The sequence below is a fragment of the Limanda limanda genome, chromosome 9, assembly GCF_963576545.1.
Source record: "Limanda limanda chromosome 9, fLimLim1.1, whole genome shotgun sequence".
Lineage (NCBI taxonomy): Eukaryota > Metazoa > Chordata > Actinopteri > Pleuronectiformes > Pleuronectidae > Limanda > Limanda limanda.
The window spans coordinates 12,409,727-12,427,913 of NC_083644.1; the positions used below are offsets into that span (position 1 = coordinate 12,409,727).

Here is an 18,187-nt window from a genome sequence, read left to right on the forward strand (position 1 = left end):
ACTTTTCTGACATTGCAATTTACGGATTCAATAAAATGCTCCCATTTAACAATGTGATGATGGTTATTTCCTCTCTATAGACACAAGTATAGAGATTTAACTCTCGACATCATGACATCCAAGGGCGTGACTCTGAAGGTAAAGTATCTTCCTCATGTTCATATTCTGTATGTGATGAAGTGTTATTTCTGATCTGTTATTATAAATCTCCATTTAATAACTGATGATCTTTACCCATATCATTTATCAGTCCATAACAATCTTTCCTCTGTGTTCATTTTAGTGGCTTTTTCCATTCGTCACATCCACTCTGGTTGTGTTTGTTGTAATGCCAGGTAAGAGTTTCTCTCTGCACAATATCTGTGTTTGTGGCCTAACTTTACCTCAAGAAAGTAATGTATGTTGTACAATAATAATAGTAAATATAAGCTACAGTAAATAAATATTAAATTATGTGAAGACAAATCGAATCAACAAAAAAAAGGATTAAAGCAATGGAAATGCTGGAATATTCAAGTTACTGCATATTGTTCATGAAACTAGAAAATTAGCACAAAAAAAATGTATTAGCTGAAAATATTTTGACTTCAAATCACTAATGTTAATAAAGAACATTACCACAATAATCTCTGAATGGTCCCACCAGCTCCGTGCAGCACCATCATGGTGAACTGCTCTCAGCCAAACCAGCCGGCCCTGCTGGAGGCGCTGACTCCAATCTTTAACCAGAGCGCCATACGACCCGTCATGAACATGACGACCAGCACCAACATCAAAATCTTCTTCACCCTGTATGGAATACTAGGAGTGGTACGTTCAACTCTCTGATGAGGAGTAGAACTCATTCGCTGTAGCACATAGTCCAACAAGTATAAGAATATAATAAATGTATCATAAACTTCATATTGGTTAGTTTTGACAATGTTTTGGTGTCTTAAAGTCGCTCCTCTTGTCTTCCAGGATGAAAAGGCTCAAATCTTGACCACGTACCTGTGGCTCCACTATGTAAGTCCTGAACTCTTCCACCTTAATGTCTCAGGGAAACTGTGTGATCAGTGTGTGTGTGTGTGATGTGAATATTAGTAAGTGTATAAGCTGCTCTGTGCACCGACACCAGTTTGGTTGTTTCAGTGGTGGAAGAACGAGCTGGTCAGTTGGGATCCAGTCGAGTGTGGCACCAACAAGATCATCCTGCCCAGAGAAAAATTCTGGATTCCAGATATTGTCATCAATGAATTGTGAGTGACCTGACACCTCAAAACTCAAATGCATGTTATCTTTGTTAAAGTTAGAGTGGTGACATTACAAATTTACCTTATTAAGAAAAAAATCTATAAACCTGACCAAGTTTGTCTTTTCAATATTTATTCCTGAGTAAGATGTAAATCTTTAAAAACAAGCTAAGCAATCTTCATATTTTAATTTCTTCAAAATGTTCAGTAATTTCGAGCTATGTAATGTGAAAAACTGCTATTATCAGCTGTGAATTACTATAGCTTTGCTGCTCCAGTGAGTATTTATGGTATGTACCATATAAATAGTATAATTTTATTCAATGTTTGGTCAAACAAACTTGGCTTTACTCTTTGCCAGGATCATTTTATTGTTTTTCCTTGTCAAGTTTTTCTTTTCTTTTTTAATCGTCATGGGATATGAGGACAATGGAAGTTATGAACATATATTTGCTGTCCACCATGAATATAAGAGCTTAAGAAATGAATAGAGAATTCTCAGTGCAAAATAAGCTCAAGTTGCAGGACTATTAGATGAAAGTATCATATAAATTAAATATTATTCCGCGGTTGCAGACACGTAACTTTGTTTTAAAATCTGACCTCTGAAATGCAAATAGACTCTTAAACATCAGAACAAGTTAAGACAATGCTATGCTCCTATGCTTTTCTCTTGTCCTGCAGCATGGATGAAAACACAGCCCCTACTGTCCCGTATCTGAAACTCTATAGCAATGGTTGGGTGCATGATGCTCATCCGGCCAAAATCGTCAGCTCCTGTAACCTCGATATCTACAACTTCCCCTTCGACATACAGAACTGCACTTTGACATTCAACTCCTACATCCATGATGGTGAGACACCTCACAGTGTTTTCATTTCATCTGCTGTCGGGGGCAATAAAGGCGTTGCCCAAGGACACTTCAGCTTGCAGGGGAAGGAACCACCATCCTTCTGGTTAGCAGACAAACTGCTCTTTCTCCTGAGCCACAGTCGCTTTAGTTAAAGGGTTTTATCTGATTACTAAACATGAGTTAACCTGCTGCTACTATCATGTATTTTTTTTCTTCTTTCTTTGTCAGAGTTAGGAGGATTATTGAACGTGGTGGTCATGTGAGAGGGAGGGACACATGTTTCCACTGACGAACAGGATACATTCCTCTGCTCTTCTCTCCTCAGCGTCAGACATTACTGTTTTCCTGAACAAATCTATGGATCACATCACCCAGCACTCCAAGAATGTCATGACCACACTGGGGGAATGGGAGTTGCTGGACATCACCGCCAACAAACATACCCTAGACTTTGCCAATGGTGTAGCTATTGACGAGCTTGCATTTCATGTACGTTGATTGATTGTACGCTTTGTAAATGATTGTAGATACAACATCTTTACAGACATCGAACCAATTCAAGTCCTTAGATGTACAGCTACAGTAAAGATAAGTGGACTGGGGTGTGACAACAATAATTCACGGCATAAAAACACACATACATTTATTTTTATTACAAGACAACCTTAATTGACACATATATCCTCTTCTGGTAATACATATACAAAAGAAAAAAGAAAAAGAGAAGAACCATACATAAACCAAAAGAAAAACAAAAAATTCCAAACGAACGCTTATAGAACGATTAAATATCATGTCATAATTTCTCCAAATACCTGGCTGATTAAAAAGTTTCATGCAGAAACAGACAACTCTCTATGTCTATGTGCATCATCCATATTTACAAAATCAATGTCTTTTTTCATAGAGCTTTACGAACTTTACAATAAAAGGGACGGTAGAAAACAAAATTAAACTCATCAGTTAAATGTCTGATGCCAGGAGGGTACGACAACATACTTCTCTGTACCATATTCAGTTTTTAGCAATGTGAAAGTACACAGTTTTGATAATCGATAAGAACCACACTGAACTGAGCAACAGATGACAGTGTCTTAGTTTTTTTTCTGATCTTCCCTTTGCAGATCAGAGTAAGGCGTCGAGCCACCCTGTACGTGGTGAACCTGCTGATCCCCAGCTGCTTCCTCATCACGGTGGACCTCTTCAGCTTCCTGCTGCCTCCTCAGGCTGTGGACCGCTCCTCCTTCAAGATGACCCTCATCCTGGGCTACACCATGTTCCTGCTCATCATGAACGACCTGCTGCCCTCCACAGGAAACTCCATACCTCTCATAAGTCAGCGGCATTCAGATTAAACAAAGGTTTTTAGCAGTGTAATATGACAGAATGTGAAAGGAAGGGTTTGTCCCTTTCAAATATATTTAGAATCGAATGGAAGACTGTGAGCATTCTGACTAAAGTGTAGGAAAGTTTAGACTAGGATGTAAAAACAGCACTTATTCCTTCTCCCTTGGCACCATCACACAAATATTAACTCATTGAAAGAATTAAGTGGATAGCTCAAATCTGCTGGAACTTCTCCCTCACTGAAGATGGTGAAGATTATTGGATCTGTGGTCATTAGTTCACAGATCGTCACTAGAGAGCTCACAAGGTTTAGAGCCTCTCATCAGGCAAGTGTTACAACTGGATTTCCATCTCTACCATAAACTGATTCGGTGGGCAAAATGTTTTAAAATTTACATAATTTACATGTGATTTTCTGGTGAAGGCAGAAGGGTAGAAAGACTTTTACATATTTGACCAACATAGGCAGCTGTCCGCCGGCTGAACATAAAGTAAATAACCCATCACCCTGCACACCAGCATACTGTAGCTTGAAGCAGGGAATTGTTTTTATTGTTTTTATTTATGTTTTATTATGAATAATGTTACAATGGCATTGTCTGAAAATGACATTAAATAGTGTACTTATGCACTAAATTTTGCAACCAATGTCATTAGAGGCACATTGTCCAACCTATTTAGAATAACCATTATCATCATCATTATGAAATGTCATTATTACAATAGTTAGCATTGCCTGGTTGGGGTATTTACAGCAGCGCCCCTCATGCTTCTCATTGGTTTAGGCCTCACATCCCTCACACACACTCTCTTATCTTTCTGCATCAGACGTCTTCTTCTCTCTCTGCCTGGCTCTGATGGTGGCCAGTCTACTGGAGACTATCTTCATCACCAACCTGCTGTTCGGCGCCGCAAACTTCTCTCCAGTCCCTCACTGGGTCCGAGTGCTGGTCCTGCAAATTATGGGCTGTCTTGTTCCCCTGCGGCAGAAGGTTAAAGATTCAGGTATTGAGTTAATGCTTTCTTACAGTGGCAAATACACAAATATTCATGATGTGGGATTACAGAAAATATGGTCAACATGATTCTTTGCCCTGCGATGTCAATTCAAAAAGAAGGAAACACAGAGGTAAATGTTGTGAAAGTATTTTCCGGATGAAATAATAACAATCAATCCTTTTTTTCAGACATTAAGCGAAGTGCTGCGGTGGCAAAGAGTGAGGAGCCTAGAGTCGAGAGGGGCCCCCTGGTGGAGGACAAGGCCGTGCGGGAGCTGAGGAGCCTGGGTAAGGACCTCCAGGCTCTCCGCCTCCAGGTAGAGCAGCAGCTTGGTGGAACCTCAAGCTCCGAGGAGTGGATCCAGGTGGGTTTCACCATAGACCGCCTGCTGTTCGGCCTCTACATCCTCTTCATATCAGTCAGCTTCATTACCATCATTATTATCTGGGTGAACTCATACAAGCAGTAGTCCTCTGTTTTAACATCCTCCATTTTGCGTGATAGTGATTCAAATGTTTCAATTAGTTTCTGATCGGTTCATCATAATGTTTTAATGCTTCTGATCATTTTCTTATTTATGCAATATATACAATCTATTATATGGTTAATGTATAACAAATGCTCATATTATCACTAGTCAAAAAACTAAAATAGCTCGTCTGCTTTTTGCAATTTTAAAATGGAGGGAACCACTGTATGCAAAATAAAAGTACTTGGAAAAAAATTCTTTCAGTTTTTGATTGATTGTGTTCCAATAATTTTATTAACTTTTCAATTATTTAAAATTTGTATTGCTAATCCTAATCCTCACATTGCGCAGAAGCTAAGCTACGCTAACATTACTAGAAAATATTCTTATCTGCTATGACTCACTCTGAAGTAATCAAATAGTGTAGGATTTGTTACGGCTTTCATTTGCTCATGTCGAATATGATCAGAAATATTATCAAACTCTTAATAAAAGGAGTCTTAAATAAGAAGATGTATAAGAAATATATAGTTAGTAGGTTGGTTTAAAAAAGCGAATAACCAAGCAATAACTGAACGCAATGTTTCTGATGATCTGTAACCTACCGCTTTAAGAAATCTAACCGTTAAACCTTTGGGAATTTGATTATTATATTTATCTTTCAAATCACACAAGCCAAATTTGTATCTACAATTTTAACACATTGTGAGTAACTGAAGATCATGTTTTTTAAATAGAGCCAATCAAAGCACAAACATTGTTTAGTCACAATTATCATTGACAAACAATTTGATATATTAAAAAGCCTACACAACATGGCAAAAAGCATGTGGACATAATATCACAGGATTTAAAAATTTGGCTATTTGCCGATATGGTCTAGCTCGCGGTCGGTCTTCTCATTTATTGAAGGTTTTGGATGTGGTTGAGGTGAAGACTCAATGCCGCAAAGGTTCAAGCACAAAATATCTCTGAAACATGAAAATTGTCTTTGGTTCAGCACTACGATGCCAAGCACAATTCATGTCCACATACTTTTGTACTGTATCCCAAGGCCATGTTATATATATGTGCACAACTTAAAATAACATAATAATCCAAATCTATATTAAGAAAATTCTAATTAAATATTTTAACTTGGAGAGTATGGTGTGGTTGTGATTACAAGAAATGTGTTTTATGAGAAAAGTTTTTTTTTACATCTGCGCTCCAATATTCCAACACCCAAACTTTCTCATTTAGGTCTTAAATTTACCTCTGAATATTAAACAATGGTTTCCTAATGTTGGGATTGACTGTAGAAATCAGGCCTTTTCATGCAACATAACATTTTCAAAATAGCTCTAACATCTACACTGAAGACCTAAAGTCCAATCACACGATAGATAAAAATAGTAACTCTATCTTTTAATCTTAGTTATTACATTTCAACTCTGTGAAGCCAACTTGACAGGTCAGCTCTCACCACCAGGAAACCACACACACTAACAACAGCTTTTGACCCGATGTTGATGTTTTTAGTGCTGCCAGCGGAAAGTCAAGCCTTCTAAGCTTCTATTCATCTTCATCTTTATTCTCATGAATGGTAAGTCCAGCTCACCTGATAACGTCACATGTACATAGAGCTCCTGCTTGTTACTGATTATTCAAAAAGAATTGAGGAATCAATGTGGTTCAGAAAACAGAGGCCACTGTGTGAAATCCAGTAAAGAGAAACATGACATGTTTATTCATCGATATTGCCTATTTTACCTGTGTTTGGTTCTTCAGTGTTTGCTCATTGTGGAAACTGTTTGGTTTTTCCTCTGCAGCCGAGTGCAGTTCCTTTATGATGAACTGCTCTAAACCGGACGCACCCTCCCTGCTGGAGGCTCTCAGACCAGTTTTCAATCTGAGCGCCATTCGACCCGTCACGAATATATCAACCATCACGAATGTCAACATTTCCTTCATCCTGTACGGCATTTTGGGGGTGGTGAGAAACACGATAATAAACACAACCAATTCTGCCTGAGGCCATGTTCAATTGCTTGTCAGTGTAAAGTCAACTTTATAATAATATTTCTGGAGTTTAACAACTTCGTGTTATTCTGTTTGTGGTTCTGTCAACCTTATCAAAGTAATTGCACTAGGTCTGTATTACCTAATGCAACTTTGCATTAAAAGATAATTGACCACAAATAAATATTTGTTCTTTTCCAGGATGAAAAGGCCCAAATCTTGACAACTTTAATCTGGCAATCTGTAGTAAGTACTCAATTTCTCGGTTTCTAAGCAATGATAAAACTGATCATCTTGCTTTATGTTTTCGAAAAAGGCAGAGGTCAGTTTATAGTATATGATGTAAAGTGTATCTCATTAATGACAAAATAAAATGTTTTCAGCTGAAATTAAGAAAACAGAGCTGCTTTTCAAGTCTTTTAAAACCATATTATAAAATGTGACTATCAAAATTTGTGACCAACTTCAAACCCACACTTTATATATATATGTATATATATATAGACATCCCTTTGGAGCTCTCGTTACATTAATGTACTTGATGCATGTGTTTGTTCATGTTGCAGAGTTGGAGAAACGAGTTCATCTCGTGGGACCCACAACAGTGTGGTTCTTCATCAATCACAGTCCCAAGAAAACTACTGTGGGTACCAGATGTGGTCATTAATGAATTGTAAGTACCAGCTAATGTGTAGAGCCCTGCAGCCTTGGATGTTGGTTAAATGTTTACATGTCATAAGCCTGATTTTGATTCATTCCTAGATAAAAGGTGCTTTGGAGGATATTTAATCAATATTAAAAGAGAAGTAACAAAATAACATAAGCACTATTGCTTTTAATTTTGGGATGAATTATCTTTTCAACCAGTTTTTGGTTTTGTCTCCCAGTGTCAGCGGACAGAGTGTGATTGAATATGTCTGAGCAATAGTTGGCAGGGAAAAACTCTTGAAGCTATCAACAACTACAACTTCTTAATAAATAACTACAGTACATAATCACAATAATTTTAGCAAATTGATGCCTATTTACAAATCCAGCCAACATGGTTATTCTGTTCTGTTGGTTTTCTGTCCACCTGATGAGTGTAAGTCTTCTTTTAGCTCAGCGTCTGGTCTCCTCCAGGCCCGGACTGTAACATCGGGCTCTTTGCCTGTTAAATCCTCCACCATGTTCACATGCTACCTGCTAACTCTGTGTCTCTACCCTGTCGTGTTGGGCAGGTATTGAAGAGTGGGTTCATTAGAGGTTGTGTGATGGAATCAGATCAATGAGGGTGTTAAAACTCCATCAATATAGATCAGCATCTTATCTGAAGTCCCCCCCATTTAGCATCTATGGAGAGCACACTTAATTCATGGGTTACAACACACTATAATACCTGTAGCTAGATATGTAGGCATCCTTAACCCTTTGAGGCTGCTCAATAAACAGATTATAGAATGCTGTAATTGTTGAAAAAGATATTATGAGCTCTTGAAAATGTTCCTATATCTGCAGAGTAAGAAAGTCTGTTATAAACCAACAAACGTCTTCAACTTACGACAGCTCTAATTATCATATGAATAATTATTGTCCAAATTGAATTGGAGGTATTATAAAAGATAGAAGTTTTACGAGAACTCGTAAAATCAGTGGAACTTACTGTGTTTAATGTCTTTTTTTCTGTAGTATGGAGAAGAACTCAGCTCCATTCACTCCATACATCTATGTGTATTCTGACGGCCTTGTTAGTGATGCACTACCTGTCAGAGTGGTCAGCTCCTGCAGACTGGACATCTACATGTTCCCGTTCGACATCCAGAACTGCACCTTTAGCTTCAACTCCTACGTGTACCGCAGTAAGGGTTTAAGATGGTTTGGGTTACTAACTATATGAGTTGAAATCTGCAGATGCATAGTTTCAATAAAGTATCAAATATAATAGAAGTAGATCTGATCTGACAAAGCGTTGACTGTATCATATCTTTCCTCTCAGAGTCTGCTCTACAGATTGACCTCCCAGGGCATGCAGGGGAAATATTTCAAATGTCGAAAGAAATGATGACGACTATGGGCGAGTGGGAACTAATTGGCATCACAGTGAAGAAATTTGTTTTTAATGCTGACTTTGATAACTTTTATGAGGAGCTTCGTTTCTATGTAAGGAAATCCTACACTACACTGACTATTACTGTAATATACACTCTTGTGTTGTGTTATGTATTGAAACAACAGGAAAGCTAAGAGGATGATACAGGAGATGTAAAGAATTAGAGGGTAATGGTTAAATCAAAAACTAGCAAGACACATAGAATAATGTGATCTGACAGTTTTACACACTGATGATGCAGGACAATCATACCAAAAATATGCACACATTTAAATTATCTCTTCTTTAGCCTAAACAATGTAAAGTATAGTTATTGTACGGGATGATTAAATATGAGTGTTTTAATGTAAACTGATTTTAAACCTCACTCACATGTATATCTCATCTTGACTTCCACAATGTATTAACTCTGTTGCAGGTGTCGATGAAGCGTCGGTCCACCCTGTACGTGGTGAACCTGCTGATCCCCAGCTGCTTCCTCATCACAGTGGACCTCTTCAGCTTCCTGCTGCCTCCTCAGGCTGTGGACCGCTCCTCCTTCAAGATGACCCTCATCCTGGGCTACACCGTCTTCCTGCTCATCATGAACGACCTGCTGCCCGTCACAGGAAACACCATACCTCTCATGAGTCAGTTGAAAATGCTTTCACTTATATTTATCTCTTGTTGTTAGTAGCCACATAAATGGAGAGAGCCAGAGAGCTAGCTCAGGCAACCAACTCAAGCTGCGCTGCTCCAATCATGTGACATACACCAAGTGACATACCTCACCCTCCATAATTATCTTTAATACACACCCACCTTATTACGCTGCCTTTTTAAGTAGAGAAAAATTCCCGTCAGTCCCTTTGTTTGCCCTGCTGCTGCGTCAGTATTGCTGCCAGTTGCTTGCACCCCAGTATCCACCTGTAGGCTCTGACGGGGGGGGGTTACAAGTATTTGCTCATCACTCCCATCATACCTTTGTAATCATATCGGGGCTAGTGACTAAGTCGGAGCCAAGACGCCAAAGACTAACCTGTTCTACTTTGGCAATAAACATTTGAACGTGATTTGTCTGACAACTTCACCACTAGATGCCACTAAATCCCACACATTGAACAGAAGTACTCTATTGTTGTCCAGATGTGTTCCTGTCTCTGTGCCTGGGTCTGATGGTGGCCAGTCTGCTGGAGACTATCCTGATCACCAACCTACTGTGCGGCTCCACTCATTCTTCTGCAGTTCCTCACTGGATCAGAGTACTTGTTCTCCATATCCTGGGCAAACTGGTGCGACTTCCTCCAAAGTCCAGAGATCTACAAGACGTCACAGTCATCCAAAACCCTTCAGCACATGGTAGCCGGTCCGACCTGAGATTTGATTTTAAACATGTTAACATTTCCTGCTTTGCAGAAATAGTCAAGTCAGAGTGAATAGTCAGATCTGCCTTCCCCTCTTCCTGTGTCCCCTCTGCAACAGAAATGAAGGTTTCCTCTGTGGTGGAAGAGGGCAGCGAGGCTCCGGAGCAGAAAAGACCTCTGAATGAGGACAAGGCCCTGGACGAGCTGAGGAGCCTGGGTAAGGAGCTCCAGGGTCTCCGCCTCCAGGTGGAGCAGCATCTGGGTGGGAGCCAGAGTTCAGAGGAGTGGATCCAGGTGGGTTGCATCATAGACCGCCTGCTGTTCGGCCTGTATGTCCTCTTCATATCAGTCAGCTTCATTACCATCATCATCATGTGGGCGCAGTAGTACAACTCCTGATTTGACTATTTCATTTGGTTTGTTCTTATTTTTAGATGCAGGGTCACATTATTTACCCTGATAATTGTTTCTAGGCAGATAGAGAAAAATTTATTTGGAATAATGTAATGTGACATGACACCAATTATCTGTCCTTCCTTCATTATTCATTTTAATTATTTATTGTCTTTTCATTCTTAAAATGATCTTTTTTTTCAGAAACAAGTATCTGAGAGAGCTTGAAATCCCACATTAGGTTTTTCTGCATTGTCAGTGAAGCAACACCAGTTCTGTTTGCTTTTCTTTTCCCATCAGTAGGTTAGTAAGACTGGGACGTTTGTGAAATCCATTTTGATCTGTAACGTGTCACTTCAGGTTTCTATCATTCTTGTTCTCTTGTCCCACTCGTTCTCTTCTGCTGATGTACCATGTTTGTGTAATTTCATGCTCCATTTATTCTTCTCTCTTTTGTTTGTAAAGTTGATGCTACTTCCCCACACTCTCTGATACAGAAATAATATTTAATAAAATTTAAGCTACTTTCAGACAGGCATTGAACCCTGGACAAGTCCGGAGAAGTGAGTGGGAAAATGTTGATGACTTTTCATCACAAGATGGTTGTAAAACACAAAAGAACATACATGTGTTCTTCATATGTGAAAGATAAACTTAGCTCCCAATTTTCAGTTCAAGTTCATGTCTGAAAAACCAATAAAGGCTTCATTGATCGATGATTTCAATATTCATGAAGCGTATAGACACACCAGAAGATATAAAGTGTTTAAGTTCTTCCTTTCTATTTATTGTTATTCATTATTATTCATGTCAATATGTAATGCGGTTAAAATGTGTCCGCCAATTTAGAAGAAAAATATTCATTTCGAAACTAATAAAACAAGCTGCCACTCCCTTATGAAAGCCGTCTCTTGTTTTTCTATCTCGGGAGAACATCAGTCGGTTTCGTGGTGTGTTTGTCACGAGCTTAGGATCTGGTTCATGCTCATTCCACGTTGAGGTGTGGGCTAGAAATATTTGTACTGGTCGGGACAAACTGAAAGAATAAAAAGACTAACGTAAAACAACAATATGATGAACATTCTAATGAGGTACAGAGAATTCACACATTCTTGTTTAACTCGTTTTACTCAAAAAGTACAACAGGGAAGTTTTGACAAAGTAGACACGTGGCCAAGTGATTCAGATGGAAAGTGTGTGAGGTGAGGCTAAAATAAGAAAGGCTGGGCTGTTTGTTCAGACTATTGTTCTTTATCATTTAACTTTAGAAAGTGAGTGTACAGCCACGTGAGTAACGAACCCTGTTTTTGGGCCCTTGTTTGCTGCTTTGATCTTCACTCAACCGTGACAAAATCCCTGCATCCTCCTGTGCTGGCTGACACAGATTGAGATGGAAAATTGTGAACCTGGAAGGCAGAAAATCAAACTTCTCCCAAATAAAAGACGGGGACGATTTCCATACAGCTGAGGCTACATTCACACTGATCGTTTTTAATTTTTAAATGAATAACTTTTGCAACTCTTACACCTCGTGTGATAGTATCCTGGAGTTTTTGGAGCCCAAAAAAAGGAGAAAATGTCATCTCCTCCTGATTGGGTCTTATCTGTCATAAGTCGACAACCAGCGGTGAATGCAACATGGGTCGCAAAGTACAAGCGTCTCTAACCCTTACCACCTCACATTCCATAACCTTATTTGTTAAGAAATGTGAATAGGATCAGTTTTGTTGGTTGTCATAGATTCACAGTGTGTCCTTAAGATACACTTTTAGGTTTTTAATTAAAATGCTGCTAATTAAGTGTAAAAGGGAATATTTCCCTCTCTAGCATCGCCACCTGCTGGTCGTTTTGGTTTATCATTAAACTTGTTTTTTTGTGTTGGCATCTTGTGATATTCTGTACTATCTCGGGTTCAAACTGCACCGGCTCGTCAGCAAGGAGTGATGGTGGGTCCCGAAGCCAGACCAGTTAAGAACCACTGGTCTATGATTTATCCCCTCAAGGCACAGACACATTCTGGCATTTTGCTGAATTCAGCCCCTGATTTTATTAGTCATTGGGAGCAGGGGTTTTTCTTTAAATGTTTTTTTAATTATGTGATTGTGACTTTCAGATCACCCAAGTTTTTTTTCTGGTTTAATTTAAGGATGTTAAGACCTCTTGAAAACTCCTTTGTATTTCTCCCTGTTTCCGTTTTAAAGATAAACTTAATGTTCAATCCTAAGCATGAATTATCAAATTTGACCAAAAACCATAGGTTCATGTTGATTCTCTTTCTCTCCTCAAACAGTGTGTTTGTAATAGTGAATCACAGGTTTCTAAAACAGCATTAAACCAATAATAAGTACTCGGTACAATGGAACAGATTTAAACCCCCAGAGGTGAAGGTGTTGAAAAATAAAATGGCTGAGTGGTTACTGAAGGTGTGGAACAACAAGCTCCACGTTTAACTGTGTGAGTTTATGATCCATCTGTGTGTTGTGTGTTTTGTATCTCCATTTATGGATGAAATGTTTTAGGACTTCTTTAAAATGTATATTTGTTCATTTTGTCTGGGTCCTCCTGGTACCCACAGCAATCTGAGGTCAATGCATTTGAGTCATAAATGTAGGAATATCACATCTTTTAATTTGAGGAAGTTCAGTATATCTATAATTTAATAAATGGACATATAACAAATATTTGTTATTACAGTTTTGTGGGAGAACAGTCTGCATCTGATTGTGTTGATAAGTATTTGTGTAAGCTGTTGTTTTGCTCAGGTGGTTGGGGCATAACAAATCTAAATTATGGAAACTCATCTAATATTTGGATGCAGAAAGTTTTTTTGTTTTTGTTTTGTTTCTGTATTAGGTATTGTCTGCGCGGGTTTGGGGGGTGGTGGTGGGGGGGGGGGGTTGTGGAGGTTGTGGTTAAGTCTCCAGAGAACTTATCTTCCGTTAAGTTGCACAAACAATGTGTGCATGTTCACCGTCAGCAGGAGTCCACTTTGCCTTATTCATGTGAAGGTTGATGTTTCTGGAGGTGATTTGTTCTCTCAGAATCATCCAGCATGGGTTCGTCTCAGAAGAGCATCGGCATCATCTCAGGTTTACTCGTAATATCAGGTAATGACCATCTACTTATATTCACTACTTTATCGATTGGAGCCACGTGTGTGTCTCATTTTTCCAAACCGAAGCACATTTAGCTCTGCTCTATTTCAGTTTAAATTATTCTCAGTGTCAATATCAAACAGCATTTTCCTTGGGCCATTTAATATCAAAATCTATTATGTAAAGCTAATTTTTTTACGTGTCCTATAATTGTGTCAGATTTTGTTCTGATATGTGAGTATTTGGTGATTTAAAGAAAATGCTACCATAGTGCTCTGTGTTTTAACCTGGAAATGCATTTTAAATCTTTAAATGCTAATTATTTGGCTATTAACACATCTCTTAAATGATTGGTGAGAAACTTTAAAGTCGCAGATAAGTTTAGCAGCCGTCAGAGTTTTTTGGAAAAACGTCCCTCCTCTTCTCTCGGCAGCGTCTCTGTGTCACAGTAAACTAACGTGTAAAGAAGGTCACAGTGGTCCGACCCTGGAGTCCATGCAGGCTGTGTTTGACCTGAAGCCCTTCAGGCCAGCAGTGAACCTCAGCAATCCCACCATTGCCAACATCTCCTTCACCCTCTATGCTGTCCTGGGAGTGGTGAGACCGTCTTTTAAAGTGATCTTTAAAGAAAAACACCTCTTAAATCCAGAATAAATATGCGCTGAGGGAACTTGTGCAGTGGTTGACAGAGAAAATGTCAGGCAGATGTTTGCTGTAGTGAAATGTCAATTCAATGTATTGTGTGCAAACAGTTTTTGACTTAGAGTAATTCTGATCTTAAATAGAAAGCAGTCGGCTTTAGTTTTACCCTCTGTTTACTGTGATTTCAGAATGAGAAGACCCAGATTCTCACTACTTTCCTGTGGCTCAGACTGGTAAGTAACATCGATAGACATAATAATGAAAAATTAAATCATATTTGATGTTGGACTTTATTTCACTGCAGTACTGGCACCACGAGTTCCTGGTCTGGGACCCTGAGGAGTGTGATGGCGTCACAAGGATTTCTCTCCCCGTGAAGGAGCTTTGGTCCCCAGACATCATCGTGTATGAGTTGTAAGTTTCATTGAGCTGTTTCGCAGAAAGTCCGAATTTTTTTACTATTTTCTTGATACTTCATCCTGATTCCTCCACCTCCAACCCCCTCAAAGTGTGGGTGATGACGTCTCCCAAGCGTGTCCATACGTCTACGTCAACCACACGGGTCACATCCGCTGGGACAGGATGCTGCGACTCGTCTCGGCCTGCAACCTGGAGATCTTCAGTTTTCCCTTTGACGTGCAGAACTGCACATTCACGTTTGGCTCCTACATGCACACCAGTAAGAAAAGGCTCCTTGACAAATACACAATCACACAAACATAAACTTATCGAGTCATAGCCTGCGATCTGACACACCGAACCCGAAGCTGGTGCAGCCATGGGTCTGAAAATGTGAGTCAGGGAATAAAAACAAAAAGTTGAAGAAAAATAATAATCGCTATGTAAAATCAGGGACACTTAACATTAAGCTAACTTTTAACTCACATTTGCGAATGCTTTCTCTCTCTCAATGTCTTTTCACTTTTCACAGTACGAGATGTGAGGATCAGTCCAGCACTGACCTTTGCGGAGATGTCTGGAAACTCAAAGCGTTACCTGGAAGCCAGCGGAGAATGGGAGCTGGTGGACATACTGGGAGAGACGTCCATCCTCCGTTTTGGGATCGATGAGTGGGACATCATCACCTTCTGGGTGACGGAGATTAGTTATCATGTTGTTAACTTTGCTTGACTCTGTAATTATATCAACTGTAAAACCTATAGGCCGACAACAGACAGGCACAGTTAAGGATGAACTGGTGAACGCAGTGGAGATTTTAAAAGCATAAAAGCTAAAATGAATGAATATATTAATATTGAACTTAACAGAAAATGACTGTAAATTAATGTTAATGTTGCTCTAAATTTGCGTTTGGCTAAAAATGTGTTATTAAAGTTGTTATATTTTCGTTAAATTTTTTAACACACCCACTGAGATGCATTTAAAGTGAACATACCTGTCTTTGACACTAGGTGGTCATCAAGCGCCGTCCAGTCCTCTACGTGGTCAACCTGCTCATCCCCAGCTCCTTCCTCATGCTCATCGACATCCTGTCCTTCTACCTGCCCCCCCACAGCGTGGACCGCGCCTCCTTCAAGATGACCCTCATCCTGGGCTACACCGTCTTTCTGCTCATCATGAACGACCTGCTGCCCAGCACAGCCAACGGCACGCCCATCATAGGTCAGAGGTCAAGTGACTAACGTTCATCTTGTTTCACTGGCTCCTATTGACTGAGTGTCGCTGTTGGGTCTGAAAATCACTTTTCAGTCAATATCAAACATTTTACCTCCCAGCAATTTCCAGGACCCAAGCAATGGGCGAAAAAAATAATAATTGTGTTCCTTTATGGAGCTTATTTTAGAAATTATGTTTTCAAGCAACTCTTCTGTCCCTCTGTCTTCTGAAGGCATCTATTTCTCAGTGTGTCTGGCCCTCATGGTCATCAGTCTGCTGGAGACGGTCATCATTACCAATGTCCTGCACCACAGCTCCAAGAAATATCGAGAGGTTCCAAACTGGGTGAGGGTGATTATCCTCAAACACATCGCCAACCTCATCTGCTACCGCTGGCCGGAGGGCGTCCGGCCCCCTGCCGCGCCACAGAAGGATAAACCTCAGAGCTCAGGCCCGTTGGTCGTCCAACACACCGACCAGACACCTGCCCAGCAAGCAACCAACAGTGGAGGTACTCAGACCCAGTGACGGACACACGTGACTTTGCCAGATGAAAATCTATTTATTAGGTCTCATCTAAAAATGTATCAGTATTATCATGAGACATTTATACAGTAGAGAGAATCACAGTGAAGTTAACACTCAATCTAGATTGAACATTTTCTCATTATCTTCGCTCTTTTCTATTCAAACCATATCCTCATTTATATTTGGCTTCATCCAATTGAAAGCAGCCTCCAAATTACACCATCTTATTTGAAAATCCACTAAAACTCCACAATAATAATAATAATGAGTCGCTTTCTGATTTATTAGGCTACAACTTAGGGACGTCTCAGCCAAAACATTTGATCTCGTTAAACCTTTATCAGTATTTTATGAGTGGATGGATATGTCAACTATGTTTCAGAATTAGCTTGTTTTGTTAAGAAAGAGGAAAACACAGAAAAGCTAAACTCACTGACGTTATCTATGGATTCAGAATAATCTGAATATTGGTTTAAGATTTTGTAATTTGTTACTTATTGTGTTGGTGTGTTTTTATCATTTTTCATCATAATCAGACGTTATATACGTGTATGTCCAACCAGTGGCTGTAACATGTCTCCGGATCTGATTACGGACCGTGCATCGTGTTAAGCGGCTGATTTCTGTTCCCCTGCCTGTTCCAGCCGCTCTGACTGAACTGCAGCAGATCTGTCAGTTCCTGGCCGACCTCCGCGGCCACCTCACGTCGCTGAAGAAGGAGGGCGAGCTGCAGGACCAGTGGTGCCACGTGGGATATGTCCTCGACTTCCTGCTCTTCCGCATCTATCTGCTGCTCATATCCTGCTACGCCATGGTCATCATCTCCATGTGGTGCATCTGGATCAACCAGACTTGACCGGACAAGGCCTGGGATCAATTCACTGTTATTCAGAGTCTAAATTTAAAGAAATTAAATGAATATCTGTAGTTGGACATCAAACCTCATTGTTAACATGGTACACCCCATGAGAAATTAGCTAACGGTGCATTTTAAGAGAAAGTCATGGTCCCCGGACACATACACCTTTAGATGCCTCTTCCTGTTAACCCTTAATACTTTTGTTGTATTCGATTTCCATTTAGGGAAAAAAACAGGTCTATAATATCTCATGAGTTGTGTCTAATGTGTCGTTTGTGTTATTCTGGTGAACTATATGAACATTTCTGTAACTGTTGATTAAACTCAACTGAGAATCATTGCCTCTCTTGTCTGAATTGAAGCTCTCTCACGGACAGGAACCTTCTTCTCCATCATCTTCATAAAGAAATCATTCAATCATAAACAAAGTTACATGCAGCTTCCAACCTCAACATAATATATATACTGTATTGATGAAAATGTTACAAAACTGACTCATTAGTGTGTGTGCTGCTGTATCTTCTTCAGATATTAGATTATCCTGCTCCACTCCAGGGCTGCAGGATTAGCTGGTGCAGGCCACAGGTGGCTGAGATGAGCTGTTGCAACTAAGTGAGCTCCATTACCTTTCGCTGTTATTAAATAGCTTGATAATAAAAATTAATACAGTTATATTACTATTATTTTATTGTGTGACTTTGTGAAGATGTGATTCTTTC

The 18,187-nt window shown here is 39.6% G+C and overlaps 2 protein-coding genes and 1 pseudogene across 2 annotated transcripts; all 3 read left to right on the forward strand.

Moving 5' to 3' along the window:
• Positions 1-111: 111 nt before the first annotated feature.
• On the forward strand, positions 112-4,901 carry LOC133011166 (5-hydroxytryptamine receptor 3C-like; annotated as a pseudogene).
• A 1,536-nt stretch (positions 4,902-6,437) lies between these two features.
• LOC133011024 (5-hydroxytryptamine receptor 3C) lies at positions 6,438-10,802 on the forward strand. The gene is made up of 9 exons (XM_061078702.1): positions 6,438-6,486; positions 6,713-6,876; positions 7,104-7,148; positions 7,469-7,575; positions 8,571-8,740; positions 8,878-9,041; positions 9,410-9,620; positions 10,117-10,304; positions 10,461-10,802. Exons 1-9 carry the CDS (start codon positions 6,480-6,482, stop codon positions 10,719-10,721), a joined length of 1,317 nt encoding a protein of 438 aa, XP_060934685.1. The 5' UTR covers positions 6,438-6,479; the 3' UTR covers positions 10,722-10,802.
• Positions 10,803-14,287: 3,485 nt separating this feature from the next.
• LOC133011167 (5-hydroxytryptamine receptor 3A-like) lies at positions 14,288-17,465 on the forward strand. Its single transcript, XM_061078874.1, has 8 exons — positions 14,288-14,419; positions 14,653-14,697; positions 14,769-14,878; positions 14,974-15,143; positions 15,396-15,556; positions 15,877-16,087; positions 16,314-16,601; positions 17,239-17,465. The coding sequence occupies exons 1-8, from the start codon at positions 14,318-14,320 to the stop codon at positions 17,463-17,465; spliced, it is 1,314 nt and encodes a 437-aa protein (XP_060934857.1). The 5' UTR covers positions 14,288-14,317.
• The last annotated feature ends 722 nt before the right edge of the window (positions 17,466-18,187 follow it).